Source organism: Pleuronectes platessa, chromosome 2 (assembly GCF_947347685.1).
Source record: "Pleuronectes platessa chromosome 2, fPlePla1.1, whole genome shotgun sequence".
In the NCBI taxonomy this organism is placed as follows: Eukaryota; Metazoa; Chordata; class Actinopteri; order Pleuronectiformes; family Pleuronectidae; genus Pleuronectes; species Pleuronectes platessa.
In genome coordinates this window covers 12,469,718-12,485,295 of record NC_070627.1, presented here as the reverse complement: position 1 = coordinate 12,485,295, position 15,578 = coordinate 12,469,718, and the positions used below count along the sequence as shown (strand labels likewise).

The following is a 15,578-nucleotide window of genomic DNA, read 5'->3' as shown; positions in this document are numbered from 1 at the left end:
TGCAGCGGGAAATACACGCTCGCAATCTAGTTCTAGTGGTAAAAATATATATATGAAAAAAAAATACAAATGAACAAAATATATGTGCTTGTTTTCCACTTCATCACAACGTGAACATGTCTGCAACACAAGCTTACTGCTCCCTATAACATGAGACGTGAAAGTGACTGCAACTAAATGGAAACTGAATGAAAACAATACCAACACATCCAAGTACCTCACAGAACCTAAAGTCAAAAATGACCTTTAAGCAATGTTCCGAGCGTCATCTCCAACTAAATACAGACAGAACATATGAGCCATGTTCCTGTGCTCACAGTTCAACCTTTACAGAATTCATAAAAAACTGTTTTAGTTTTCCGCAAGGTGCTTTTTTTCCAATGAGCTACGGCCCAGTTAAAGCTGACAAAGACTCACTCTCAGTGGCTTCGATTTTCTGTCCAAAACTGACCGAGTCCGAGAGAAAACTACCCAAGCCCGACCAGAAACCAACAGGCGTCATGTATTTCATGTCCAAACCCAAACCAACCCAACCCCCCCCCCCCAATTATAGACATAGGCAGTGTTAAAGATCAAGTAGAAAAGCTAATGCAAACTGATAGAGGTCGAGCTCTATGTATTTTATTCCAATTTTAATGATTTTTCAATGAAGAGAGGACAGATAACAACACAGGATCTGATAGACAATTAAGTCTGGTTTGATAACTCCTGATTGATAGAATCCAAAAATAGACGCCTCTGTCTGCAGATATACGTGAGCGTGTGGGAATGTAAAGCAGCCAGAGGAAGTTCAGCCTAGTCTGACCTGATAAGGAGGCAGAATGAATCCCAGGGTGATTGTGGTCCCATTCAGGGAGCTGGTCATTTCACAGAGGTCACTGCATTTGGAGTGAAATCATAATATGTGTTTTCAATTTTTGCCCTGAAAAGACAATGGAGCGTTTTTCAGAGACGGGAAGCTGGGATCAGTGGAGGCAAACCTCGGTAAGTTCTCCTCCCTGCAGTCAGCCACAAGAAACAGCGCTGCGGAGGCACGCTCCAGCTCCAGCTCCAGCGTCTGGCCATAATCCCAACAGTGGTAACGTTTTTACAAGCGGCTGTGGCTACAGGCCTGTTTCTTCAAAGGCCGATGTTTTTCTTTGCAGGGCTTCAAAGTGAGCTTCAGGGGAGGCAGACGCAGGGGCTGTGTGGTCTTTTTGGATCATAGGTTCAACTTAATCTCCTTCAGCTCCTGCTTGATTTCCTTTTCTGGACAATCAGGCTCTTTTCTAAAAAGGCCTCAACTGAGCCAGGAAGTCAAGCAGTAGCTCATATATGCTAGAGATCCCAACAGTCCGTCAAGATAAAAAGCAAAGTCATGTTTGGGAAAAAATTAAATAGTGAACATTCTGTTCAAGCGTTTTTTTCTGCGGGATTGAATGTCATCAAAGATTCACTTATATAATATCTCAATTATTCACTTAAAGATGAGCTGGCACATTGTCCTTTTTTATCATGTGAAACCAACAGAGTAAAAAAAAATTACAAAATAGTAAACGGGTCAAACAAGGGAAGGTTAACATTTAACTACTGCATTTACTGATTTCCTCTTTTTCGTGTTCACTTCACCGATGCACCTTCCTCTGCGTCACACCTACAGCACAGAGCCAGCACTGATGCTCACAGACACTGCCAATCACGTCACGGCATCAATGGATGGAAGCTCACAGATGGAAATGTTCTGCAAAGGTCACCAGTGTCTGATGTGACTCTGTGTGTTGCATTCATGTTTAATCCTTGCGAATAAAAATGCTCAGAAATGACATTTTCTTCTAGTTCATGTTATGTGAACGTATGAAACAAGAGAGTCAGACCGGAGCTTCCTGTATGATCAATAACTGGATGCCCACGCTTTATTTAATAGAGTTTGAGCAGCTGCCTTGAAGAATATGAAAATGTATAATGTCCAAATGTAATTACTTTGAAAAGCTACAGTTTTGCTGTTTATAAACTGAGTCGATCATCATTTTCAGCACAAACGCTTGTGCCAACAGAGTCTCACTCAGTGTTTTCCAGCCAGAAAAACCTACACAGGCTTTATCTGACCTGACCTCTGACCTCTTAGAATCACATGAAGCAGAGTAATAACACATGTGCATCCTGTTTTGAGGCAGAATAATCAGACGTGATGCTGGTAAAAGTGGTTTCAGAGGGTTGGGTCCCACTGTACATTATCAGGAACCTGTTGGTTTGTGTTTTCCTGTTCTTTCTTTCAAAGGGACAAAACCACTGTCATGTAAAAAGGGTCCTTTGTCCGTGTCCTCTGCTACCTGATCATTATTGATCCACACTCTCTTTGGAGTGCAGCGGAGAAACAGATGGCTGGGACCTCCAACTGCTCACTGCAGCCCTCTGCGATTATCTGCCATCACCCCAGAGAATTGATGGAACAGCAGTTGTGAGCTGCTGTCAGACATTTTCCTGCAAGTTTCCGGGGGAGCTCAATATCAGAACGTGAATCTCTGAGTCAAAACTCAACAAAAATAATAACATCTTGTGATTAAAAAGAGGTGTCAAACACGTAGAAGATACAGACAAAGAAGTCGTCTTGGAAAGACGAGATTCAAGCGCTTTTGGCGATGAGGGCAGATGCTGGTGTCCTGCAAAAACGTGTGATTTCCACAGTGTGATTTAAGGATTATGTCCTGCCTCCCGCGTGCTCTACCCAGACTCCACCCAGGCCCCCCCCCTGGCCTGAATGTTCCTGACATTTTCCAGTTGTATTCATATACAGAGTTCATGTCAGACAATAGCTTTTAATACACTATAAATGGAACAATCTGTATCAAAGGCAATGCACAAGACTGTTAACGATATGCTTTGAAGAATGACTTGTGATATATGCCGGTGGTAATGGGTGGAGGAAGAAGAGGAGGAGCAGCCAGCTCAGCAGAATGCAGAGGCTCCTCAGGACAGTGACACACAGACTCATTTCAGCCCGTGGCCGCTGAAAGGCTTCCATTGACGTGTAAAACAGCAAACAGAATCTCAATGTGATTGTCTTTCAAATGAGAAGATAATGGCGCTCCACCTGACTGAAGATGACCTGGGGCAGAAGGTCTGAGTCAATAAAACCTCCTCTTACAAATGGGCCACGGACACGTTGGAGCCTGCAGAGACACTCACACAGTATTTCTCCGCACTTAAAAAGCCATTCATTCTAATTGAAATGTTGCATAGTGATTTATCGGATGGTCCAAACACAAGTGCGTCAGTTCTAATAAATGCTTTAAAAGTCTATTAGTCCGTGTTTCTTTGACGGAGGTTTTGTCGATATGTGAATATTATTTTTGATCTCCTACACTACTGTATGTATTGTTTTACATAAAAACGAATGTGTCACTGACAAGTTTCAATTCAACATGAGCTTATGGCTCTGGATGTAAACTGGGATCAATGTGCCCTTTGGTGTCACGTCCCAATTTGTAGCGTCGATCAGCTGCTTTAGTAATCAAAGGTCACTCTCTTTGGCTGTGTGCTGTAATGCAGTGTGGAGAGATGTAATGTATTGGTCACTGGAGCAAGTTATTGATATGTGTGAGTCAATACGATGTCCATTCCTTGTCAGCGGTTAAAAAGCTGTTACATTATCTGACGTCGGACCCAAGCAAGTAAAACAGACACGAGACGTTCATCCCGGTCACGGCCATCGAACACTTAATGGGGCACAGTGACGCTGCATCCACTCAGTTACAAGCAGAGGAAATTCTCAATTATTTTTTATTTCGACAAAAGTGCATAAACAGTATTTAAAGGTACCACAACTAAACATATATAATTATTTTTAATTATATATATTTTTTCCAGAGATGACTGAGCCTTCAGCCTTCCTCGAACCACTCTGACTTTTGCCATATGTTTTAAGGGAATTAAGGGGAAATAATCTGGAGGTAAAGCAAACACTTAGCATAAAATCAATAACTAACACCCATTAGTAAATGGGTAAATAACCCTGCAGCCACAATCTGTTGATGCACAATCACTGTTCCAATTCCTTTATGAGAACATGCATGTGGCTTTTAAGACCAGTAAAAAGTTATTTCTTTCTTTTTCCATTAGAGAACACAGATATGTGCACATAGCAGTATGGAAAATATCTATAGATGTAATGATCCAAGTTCTGGTAAATGTTGCTCTGCACATTTTCCAGAATTTTTCCTGTTAAATACTGTTAAAGTCAAATATTTACTGGGAAGATTTGAAAAAAAACAGGATACAAATGTCAGGAAAATATACAGCGAGTGAGTGGATGACGTTTCTGACCAAAGGGACAAAACTGGGGATTTGTAAATATCTCAGGATAAAAAAAGAGGAGCCATGTAGTAGATGCTAAAGATGAGAGATTGGCATGAACTCAAGAAGCCCTGAATTTATTATTAGTTTGTAACATTTCAGACGGATTTTCTAAAGGGAATTATATAGAAGGGCCTTAAATATTGAATCAGTGGCTACATAATGCTTAACGAGGGCGGCTGTGGCTGAGGGGTAGAGTGGTCGTCCTCCAACCTGAAGGTCGGCAGTTCGATCCCCAGTCTGAACCATCTGCATGCCGAAGTGTCCTTGGGCAAGATGCTGAACCCCGAATGGCCCCCCATAGAATAACAAAAGTGCTGCAAGTAGATGCACTGTATGAATGTGTGTGTGAATGGGTGAATGTGAAACTGTAATGTAAAGGGCTTTGAGTGGTCATCAAGACTAGAAAAGCGCTATATAAATACAAATCATTACCATTTAACAACTGAGCCTAAAGCTGCAATGATAGTGAACAGCAAGCTGACATAGACCAATTGAGCCAGTTAGCAGGACATGCTAAAATCTGTTGACATTAGAACAGAGTACAGTAAATACATACATGTATGCATTTGCTCTTTTATTTTTTATTTTTTTTGTAAAGTTAACCCACTCAAAAAAAGACAGGCCTCTATTTAATTTATGTATCAATTAGAGCTCCGTGTGAAGACCAAAGTTGGACAGGCAGCTGTGCCGGGGTGAAGGTTTTCTGAATGGTCAATTAGAAATGCCCTTTTTAATATTGTGAATGCTTTCTGTTAAACTATGGTCAGAGGTCAGGGTCAGTTATATGGACCAGTGCCTCTGACAGGTAGGGATTCATTGCCTTGCTCAAGGACTCTTCAGAAAAGTGATTCCAGCTTCAGGTCTGAACCCTGAGCTCACTTATTGAAATGCAATCCTGTTATAGTGGTTCTCATGAAAGACTCTGGCCTCTTTCTTAAATATGTCGAATATGAGATTTAGGATTTTAAACTGAGCTGCTAATGACCAAGTGACTCTTTATTTGGCTAAATGGGGAACATGTGTGTTGAAACTCTGAGCAACACTGCATGAATGTAACAGTTTAAAAGATCTGGATGGACATTATTCCGAGGGCTTTTATTTAAAGTATCTTCTATTGTCTGTGCGTGAGTTTGAACCCTCTGATCTAAAGCACTAAATGCAGATTCCCCTGTTGACGACACAAATGGGAAGATACTGAACAAAGGGGAACTTAAGAGCAGCACTAGTGGAACAGTGCAATATAAACCTACAGATGACTTAACAACATAAGGCCAATCGCACAATACAGACAACAACAACAGAAAAAAACAACAGAAGGCACAAGCCGCCTGTGTTGATCACAGCTTACTCATTATCCCGTGAGCACTATTCATGTCTGGGGTCTTGAGTTACAAACAGCACAATGCAGCTCCATGCCGCAGCTCCCGGAGGAGTACTGAGGAGCCGTGGATCGTGTTCACCCTGGTCCTTTACCGGCACAGTCCCAGGAAACCAACACAGATTTAACCACATGCGAGGGAAATCTCCCCCTTTGTTGTTCCCTGTCCCCCCCCGTAAGCCAGCCCCTGTTATTTGTGTGACAGATGTGTGACCCCCAATTATAAAAGTGCACTCAAATCCCACTCAAGGAGCTGCAGGTTTGGCTGTCCACATGCAAACTTACATATTTTTCCAAGTTGTGAATGAAATGTTATTAGAAACAGAGATTAGAGAAGGTGAACACAAAAAACAAAATCCCTGCCTCCTCCTGGTGCTCCACAGACCATACGACCACATCACGTTAAGAGCTCTCTGGGAAATCTGGTTTCAATACATTGCTTCCTGTGAAGGCAGGAAACAGACGTCATTTCTGCAGGCAATTAACAAAGAACCAGTGTGAGCGTTGACCTTGGAGTGGCTTCCTTGAGATCAGGAGCCTTGCCTCCGACGCTGCTAATTCAATTAGTTGCTGAAAGGGCAAGTTGGAGAACAGGGGCACAGGGGGAGCGTGAAAGGGCACAAAGTTAAGACCAGTGTGTGGAGGATGTGTGCACAGACACGGAACAGGGAGTATTTCCATACAAGCAGGCAGCCCAGCAGACAAAGACAGCATGGGCTGGTATGTATTGGGCAAGCTCCTGCAGGGGTTGAGGATGGAGCTATTTAATACCCAGCTGATCATGTCCTCCTCTGTCCTGACCCTCAGGTGGAGTTTTACCGAGGCTGCAGCTCAGTTACAGCTGCAGCAGAACTCATTAATCTTTGCTGCTCTTGAAATACCCTTTTATGTTTTCTGAGGTTTTTGTGTCCTGCAATAACACGACCGTCTGCTGAGGTGAACTGAGGCTACTAACTGTACAGCCTCTTACAAAGACTTCCATTCCGCACAGTCACTATCTTCTGTTTGGTGCTGGGCAGCTATTGGAAGCAACACTGATGAGAAAAGTTCGAGTGAACTGAACCAAGTTGTTAAGTTATAAAACTGAGGTAATGAGATAAAAGACGGTAAATGCTTTATAGAGCTTGGGAAGCTGAGTTAGTTGACCCATTGATTATCAATGTTTTAAACTAGAGCAGAGCATATACAGTACCTCCATCAAGGCCCAAGTGAGAACTCATGGCCTTTGAATGTATGTATATCGCTGGGGGGGGGGGGGGGGGAATCGGCACAGCGTAGACAAGTTGGCCAATCAACTCTCCCTGGATCAAAAGGCAGCAGCAGAGGGGACAGAGAGAGAGAGAGAGAGACACAGGCACACAAGGACTGAGACGCACATGAGCTAAGCTCATAGACGGGACATACAAGGAGAGACAGCCGAGGTGCCAGCTGAAAAGATGGAACGCCAGCAGAAACTGCTGGCAAATTTATGTTTAGAGTTTGGTGACATTATGTTTGACATTTTGAAATAAAATGTTAAAGCCCGAATGGTTTGTCATATGCCACAGTATCGTCATATGCCACTGTTATTATAATAAATTAGCTGAAAAGTTAAGTGAGTTACAAGATAAAAATGATTCTTCTTTGAGATGACAACAATTACAAGTAAGGTGCATACAGTTTTTATAAAGATGGATGACGGGTTTCCACTTCCTCCCACTACCCAGAAATACAGCCAAAATATACCAGATCCAAACGCTGCCATCTTGCACATTAGGAGCCAAAGTCTGGAACAATATATGATCAGGAGATTGAGTTACTGAAAAAATGTATCCATGTCCAATCGTCAACATGGAGGCGGTTGGATTTATGACCTGCCACCAAATGGCGATGAAGATACTGTGGGTTCACGTTTTGGGAGCAGCCATGTTGTCCATCGTTATATACAGTCTATGGCAAAGTAAAGTAATACTCCAACTACTTAGATAGACTATATAATAAGACTATATAATGTTGTCTCTACAGATTTTATTGCAAGTTTTTCTGGCCATTTTATAAGAAGTTTATCTCCGGGTGTTTGAGAAACTTGTTTCCTCTTTAATGCCATGTGCTTCGCTCCCCCAACGGATAAACAAACACTGGGAGAGAAGTGATACTAAAGAGCCGCAGCATTGAGCCGACCAGCTCCCATTTGTTTACATATTTCTGCCTCCATATGGAGAACAGCGGCAGCGGGGAGGGGGGGGGGGGGGAGCCAGGGGAACTTCCTATTTTGGGAAACAGCTGTTTTAAAGCAACAATTTCTGGAAAATATTTGGTGTGGTGGGAGAACAGGGAGTCGCCTATTGAGTTTTATAGTGTGAGCAAAGCAGGTGTGTGGAGACAGAGAGGCCACGTCTAAAACATCTGATTCAAAAGCCTTGAATCAAAGCAATCATCTCACTGACTCACTTTTCTTTGCCATAGTTTGTACAGTGAAGGTCACATTACTGCAAAACACGCAACGCTGTGATGTGGTAAACGGTGGACGGACACTGGGGGGGCCACTACCAGTGAGATGTGAGTGCTGTTACTTGATATTAATGAACTGAGGCTGATCTCGGTAAGGGTGAGGTCCGAGTCATTGCAAAAGAAAGCCGAGCTCTTGATAGTGCATGTCTGATCCGTGATATTCAACAGCTGCACGTCTGCAGCAGCTTTAAAGTCCGTCTAATAAAACCTCAGATCTTGGAGAGATTTGAGATACAAGAGATTGTAACAGGCTTGTTGCTTTTGTTTCTGCTTTTACAGCTGTGGACGGATTTCTGCCATTTTAAATAATTCATATTAACTTCCTTTTTACCATTTCCATATTTCTATGCATAGGACTGAACAGTGGTAGCCCTATTGCAGGGCTCAAAACGTGCAAAGAGTTATGAAAACAGAGCCTCCACACAGTCCTTAAACATTATGCGATCGCTTTCCTTGGTGAGGTCATGTCTAGACCATTAGTGAGACACGGGAGATCACTGGAAAAGACAAGCATCCTTAAAACATCAATAAACATCACCCAGGAAGCTGCAGAGAATATGAGCCCTTGACTCTAGACGGGAACATGGATGCATATTGAATGTCATGGAAAAAAGAAATCTCAACTGAAACTGAGGTAGATATCTGTATCGATATTTAATAGTTCAAAATTGGTTCAATTGTCTTTACTTTGAAGAAATAACTATTAATCATTTTAATAGGGATCCCATAAATCGTGTTATCAAAGTATAATGGTTGACGAACTGAAGAAATTACAAGCTAAAGCTGTTTGCAGACACATATGATGAACATGGCAGGAGATGGTCAGGGTAAGACGTGTTCACAAGAACAGGACCATGTCCAGAACATTCAGGTGAGGGATGGAGCATGGGTAAAACAGGCAGGAGGCAGAACATAACATATAATTAATTTGCAGCCATCGCATGTTTTTCTTAACACCAGCTTCAGCCGACATCGCCACAAGTTTTCACCTTGTTGTCTTTCAAGGTTGACATCTTAGTCTGCATCTTCTACATGTGTGGCACCTTATTTTTCATCCTGAGATAGTTCTATTCTTCCAGTATCGCAGCCACTTTGTGTTTGAAATGTCATCAACACGCCCACTGGTTAGGAACATTTTAAGAAAATGTCCAGAGCATCTGACATTCTCTGTAAAACTTCAGGAAAATGTGTGGACTTCAGTGCATGTCTGAAAGCAGCTTATGTTTAACAGCTGACACAATTTTGTTGGCCCAGTGCAGCTTACATACGTTTGTGATGAGATCATATCAACCAGATACTTTTAAGGACGGACAATTTGGAATCATTTCTCTCACTGCAACAACTGATGCCATTCGATGCTTCTGACTCACCATCTCATACTCAGAGGGTTGAGGGATAGGAAGCCGACAACAACGCCTTCTTTCTCTCTGTGAAAAAAGCTAACAACACAACACATGCTCCTCATTTAGAGCGTTCCAATGTCCAATTCTCTAAGATTTGTCCCTAACTCCCTAAACACCGGCCCAGAGCCTCAGAGATGCCTTGTTTTCCTCCGGTGGGGTCCTGCCTCTGCTCTTTCTCCTCTGCTGAGCAGCACAGAGCCTGAACGCTGATGATGCAAAACTGAAAAAAGCCTGGTAGAGCCTGGGACTGGAAAATCGAATGTCTTCTCATCCCTCTGACTACATGATTCAACACTGGAGTATAAACCCTCTGGCTGGTGATGATGTCAGGTACTCTGACTGCATGAGCGCAATCAATCACTGAGTGGATCCACTGTCGCACAATGTTGTGTTTCGTCCAGAAAATATTAGAAGACATGGAAAAAAATGTGTGTGGAAACACTTTGACCGATTTGACACTTGACAACTGTGAGAACACCAGGGTCTTTGTAGAAAAGTAAGAGGGCATGTGTGGAACTTCAGGACTGCACAGCTGCCTCTGTCACCACGGCAGCCTTTTATGCAGCTGCAGCATTTTTGCCCGTAACCAAAGCTGAAACCAGACCTACACTGTCTCAGAGCCCCCTGTCCCTGCACCCTCACGTCCCGCGGGACGGAGTTACCCTCACACGCTGACCCCCATTGACCCCTGTCTGTCAGAGGTGCAGAGCCCTGAGTGAGAGAGCTGGGGAGGGCAGCTCCAGTGTCTGAGCTGAGGGGTAACATATTGAGGCCTGGGAGAGGGCAGCAGGAAGATTAGACCACATCTCCTTTCAGGCTTGACCCAAAATAATAACCCATGGATTTGCTTGGTTTGTAGCCATTTAGTGTCTGTGTTTTAAATGTACAATATGAAGTTTCTGCCATTAGGGTTCTCTAATAACTCCAACAAAAGACCAAGGCTGTGTCTGAAATCACTCACTTATCAATATATAGTGCACTATACGTAGTTTATATTTTTTAGTTGTGTCTGAATGTTTAGTAAAGATTTTAGACCCAATAGTTGTTTCTCAATGCATCGTAAACAAATGGTTGTTCAACCGATGGTCACTAACGGAGCAATATCGACCATCATGCATTGCACTCGCAGCGGGGAGACGAAAGGAGCGAGGGCAGCAGGAACAACCCGACCTGTCTTATAAATGTAATAGAAGTTTGTTTCTTCATTTAAAGATGAACATTCAACATTTTTTTTAAATTAGGGTCCTCATACTAAGTGTAAAATAAACTTCTAAAATTTACTCTTGGATTTTCTCTCGTCCGGCAGTGTTATTGTTGTACGTCATAATCCTGACAATGATGTCACGCCCGGTGTGGAGAAAATGGAGTCGTGCCCCAAAGTGTTTTTATTATTTTTCCCAATGAGCTCACTAAACTGTATGGTCCTCTATATAGAAATCACTATAGTGAGGTAGGGAATTGTGAGTGAGTGATTTCAAACACAGCCCTAGATGGAGGATGACGTAAAGCAGCATAGGATCATGGGAGTTCAAATCATGTTCACAGATGAGTAGAATTAAAGTTGTATTTGTATTACGCAAACAAACGACAATAAAGCGACCAATACAAACAGTGGAAGGCTAAAACAGCTAACTGGCTAACTAACTAGCAGTCTGTTTTTTTCCGCTTTGTAACACATTGTTTACCCTGGAAGTACAAAATAGGACAAATATTAATGGAGACGAAAATGAAACTTGCCATTATCTTGAGTTGTCTAAAGTCAAACACTATAGGAGACATATTAGATCACGTAAGTACACAAGTCAACAAAAAATATATAACATAGGTGTAGTTAGGAAGCTGGAAGTAGGGGGGCTGAGGGGGCTGCAGGACCCCTTACAGGTGAGGGAATTAAATTACAGGGCAAACATTTTACTAAACAAATCAGTGAAACAATTTGGATTTGAATAGTGGTAATAGTGAATCTAGGGTTTCTCAACATTTTAATGAAGAGCGATAGACAATATTGAACCTCGTCTGACCTCATACAACAATTTGACCCTAAAAGACTCTTGACTTACGAGAACAAACCTCTTTCTTTTAGGTTTGAATTAAAGTTGCCTTAAATTCAATTAATTTGTATAAACACAGAAGCAGACATTAGTTACTTACCTGCACTTAAATACCAAGAGGATTATATGGAGCCGGCTAAAGACGTGGCTTATATGCAAGTGATTGAGAGTCAGCAGTGGTCTGTTACTCTGAGAGCACTGATTCATGCCCTAATGCTCTCCAGCCAGAGAGGAAATAAGTAAACCTACAAAGGACTCAACAGATTTATCCACTAAGCAGACAGGCTTAACATTTAAATGCAGATACAGTAGGAGTCTGTGAGGCCGTATAAAATGCCTCACTCAGGTCCTGGAGGTGACTGCCTGCGACAACAAGTGTGACTTAAAATGGCCTGTGGGTGTAAGGAGCCGTTACTCACCTTGAATTTCCGGGGCTGGTTCGGCTGGCACATAACAATCCTCTGGATAGCCAGGTTGATGAAAGCTGATCGGTAAAACTTGGTGTCCTGGTGACCCAGCACCACTTTGTACAGCTCCAGGCACATCAGGCCTGCCACTGCCGCTGTCGTGGTGGCTATGGCCGGGATGATCCGTCCAGCGATGCGCTTACTCTGTGAAGGAGACAGAGAGGAGTTCACTTATAACAGGAATTCAAGATCATCATTTTAATCAAAGTCCACTAGGATGATATGAGCATATTCTTTTGTTTTCCAGTTGAGTAAGAGAATCTAAGATCTGTGGCTGAACTAATATCGATGGCAGTGTTCAATTTGGTGCAACGTGATTGAATTTGAGGGAACTGTTCTCTGCGCTCTACTGTGTGCCATTCTAGTATTATATAATCAAACATAATCAATTCAACTCCCATTGTGCTCCACTGCTTTTATTTTACAGCAATGATTTTAAATAGAAAACACAAGATCAGGTCATAAGATATATTGCATTGTTATATAGGATCCTATGCCATCAAGTAGCACTATGTAAATAAACCTTCTGTTTTGAACTTGCATTTGAAATGTGAAATGTACATGAATAAATTTGGCAGGTTAATACAAATAAATACAGTTTTGGAAATATATCCTAATAATAACATTTACAGTATTTACAGTAACTGATATTGGGCTAAGTGTGTAGGTACAGTATAATGTAAGAACCCGTTTATGTCAACAGGACTAAAGGGTGAGTCAGGGTAAAGTTATTCCCGAACAAGATGCAGCATGTGGTCTCTTCACGATAACAAAAGGTAACCCTCTTTTGTCTCCCCTCACTCAGCAGCACCCCTCCCCCCGCCCTCCGCGTCTGCAGCAGCGGCTGGTACAAGGCCTGGCTCAGGTGTCACCTCCCAGGCGACAGGTAAAGTGCTGTGATTAGTTCTGCTCCCGGAACAATGGGCGAGCAGGCCGTTTCTGTGGCTTTGGGGCAGGTGTGTGCAGCACTGACTCAATACATGACCCTGAGGGAGGGAGGGGGGGGGGGGGGGGGGTAGCAGTCTGTGACATTTTTTTTTTCCAAATCCGTACCGCCTTCATCTTTCTTTCCTCTTATGTTTTCTATCCTTCAGCGCAAGGTTATTAGATGATGTAGTGAAAATGTTGACCTGGAGGCGATCTTCTGGAGGGATGTCGTAGTTCTCGGCCCTTAGATTAGAAGCTGCGACGATGTAGTCCATGTGGAAGTTACTGTCGTCATCCTGTGCCAGATCAGATGTTAAACACATATCAGTCATTGGTATTAACAAGGATTGAAACACAGCAACAAAACGTACACACAGCTCTGTTATTATTTTCTTTAGTTCCAGGTTTGAAACTCCACATTCGGTATAGGCTACATTAGTGCTCGGAGGTCTGACATTCCCTGTGATGTTTGCCCGCTTTCAGCTTTGAAGGCTTTGTTGTTTCATCCGTTTAATCACTCTAATACGTGACTCGGTCACCCCATCAGAATGCAGTGGAAATCAGATTTCTGTTGTGATGGACTTGGCCAGTGAGGTCATGCCTCTTCTGCTGCGGCTATACAAAGGCAAGGAAGGGGACTGTCACTCAGGGATGGCTTTGGGGATTGTGAGGACGCTCCGAGCTGGCAACCCGATGCCTCTGAATCCCTCCTACACACATTCCATCTATCCACAGCCTGACCTGGGCATGTGGGGATAAAAATGAAGAAGAGGGCGAGGGGATCTCATTTTTTTATTCAAGACATCCGATATGTACCTGACTTACCTCATAAGCCTTCATTACTGCTTCAACCTGAGTCACTGAATGCTTCACCGGAGCCTTAATCAAGCAGCCTGAAAGCAGCGCTCACTCACCTTTGCAGCTACAGTAACTACATCTTTCCTGTGGCGCTTGCTCTTTGTTGAACCTGGACCTCCCCAAACCCTAAAGTAAAGAGCTTTCCATTGGGCCAATATTGTAGCATTATTATTTGCAGAGTGGAAGGTTGTATAACGTTATCTCAGTCCGTGTGTGCATAATCACATTTGTTAATAAATATTGATCTGTAAATCTGTGCTGAGATTTGCAAATGTTTACATTAATCTGTCAACATGTGAACACGTAATGTTCAAGTGTATTGAGAGTTTCACATGTGTAGACAAATCTGTAAATGGATGCACTGATCTACACGTTTACAAAACCTAATGAAGTCCAGTCGGAGATGGATGAGTTGTTGAGTGAAGTGTAAAAAAAAAATTGGTAGACAGAAGCACAAAAGACATGTCATAGAGAGAAATCTGCCCTGAGGGGTCCGAGTGTGTCACTTCAAAGATGAGGTACGACACAGTTGAGGGGAGAAATTCTCTTTCCACTGCATCTCTCATAAAAAACTCTGTTATCACAGCTCTCACATTGGCCCATTCAGAAATAAATCGGTTCCATGTGTGTTGGCTGACTGAACTGTTCTTATTATTACTTTTGCAAACAGGATGTACAGTTCCAAAATATACATCTTAGCTCCAGGGTGTTAACACAGTGAACACAGAAGCTCTGTGTTGAGGCACAGCTCAGATTCAGGTCACTGAGGACCCCCCCACCAAAAAGACATACTCTGAAAGCGCCCATAGACTTGAGAGTCGCTCCCTGCTAAGACTCAGCTGCCACTCTGTCTACGGCATCTGTGGCGTGTGCAGCCGAGCTGTCACTACACTCTGGTCCTACCTTCTCAAAGTCGATGGGGTTCATCCGCGCGGCAGAGCTTTTCAGAGATGGTGAGGCCAACTTTCTTTTCAACTCGTCAAGTCGAGCTTTTTCTGGTGCAAAGAGGCAGAGATAGAAAATAAAAGTTGTCCTGGGAGTAGGTGAGGTATGAAAGGAAAAAAAAGTGAGGGGTAATAGCTCACCTGCGTCATCACTTTCATTTTCCTTGCTCTCCTGCATCTCAGTGTCAGTGAGATGAATCTTTACGGAGGAGCTGGGAGTGAAAGATGGGATCTGGACAGCTTCTAAGATTGTTCTGATAGAGGCTCTATCTCTTGTCCCTTGGATCCCATAGATGTGTCCGTAGAGATTTGCTGCTGCCACCACATACTCCATATGTGTCTTCTGAAACACAGCATCCAAATATAATAATAATCAGCACACCAGTTATCGGCATGGTTAACAGTGACTAAACTTTTCAAAACAATTTCTTATTGTTTTGTAAGGATGTATATGCACCTTCAAAATGTTTGTAACCTTGTGTTACTGATGCACTAATGTACCCAGGTCTCCCTTGAAAAAGAGATCTCTATGGGACATAGATGTTTAAATAAAGGTTTAAAAAAAGAATAATTTTAAATATATCATGCCACCAAAGGGAATTCAATTTACATTCATGAGGAAGAAAAAACAATAGATGCACTGGAAAAAACTATGAAAAAATAATTCATGGATTGAAATTGACAACAGCACTGATTACTTTGAATAATGATATTAAGGTAGTGCA

At 42.6% G+C, this 15,578-nt stretch overlaps 1 protein-coding gene across 2 annotated transcripts in view; it reads right to left on the bottom strand.

Moving 5' to 3' along the window:
• Window positions 1–15,578, bottom strand: part of uba7 (ubiquitin-like modifier activating enzyme 7) — a 33,814-nt gene that overhangs the window by 6,822 nt on the left and 11,414 nt on the right. The window contains exons 18-21 of one of the 2 annotated variants that reach the window (XM_053442480.1): window positions 14,995–15,196; window positions 14,813–14,904; window positions 13,255–13,347; window positions 12,077–12,268 (exon numbers count right to left, since the gene is read on the bottom strand). In XM_053442480.1, coding sequence (XP_053298455.1) covers window positions 12,077–12,268; window positions 13,255–13,347; window positions 14,813–14,904; window positions 14,995–15,196 — 579 coding nt within the window. Of the gene's footprint in view, window positions 1–12,076; window positions 12,269–13,254; window positions 13,348–14,812; window positions 15,197–15,578 lie in introns of both variants that reach the window. The other variant, XM_053442479.1, reaches the window with a different exon arrangement.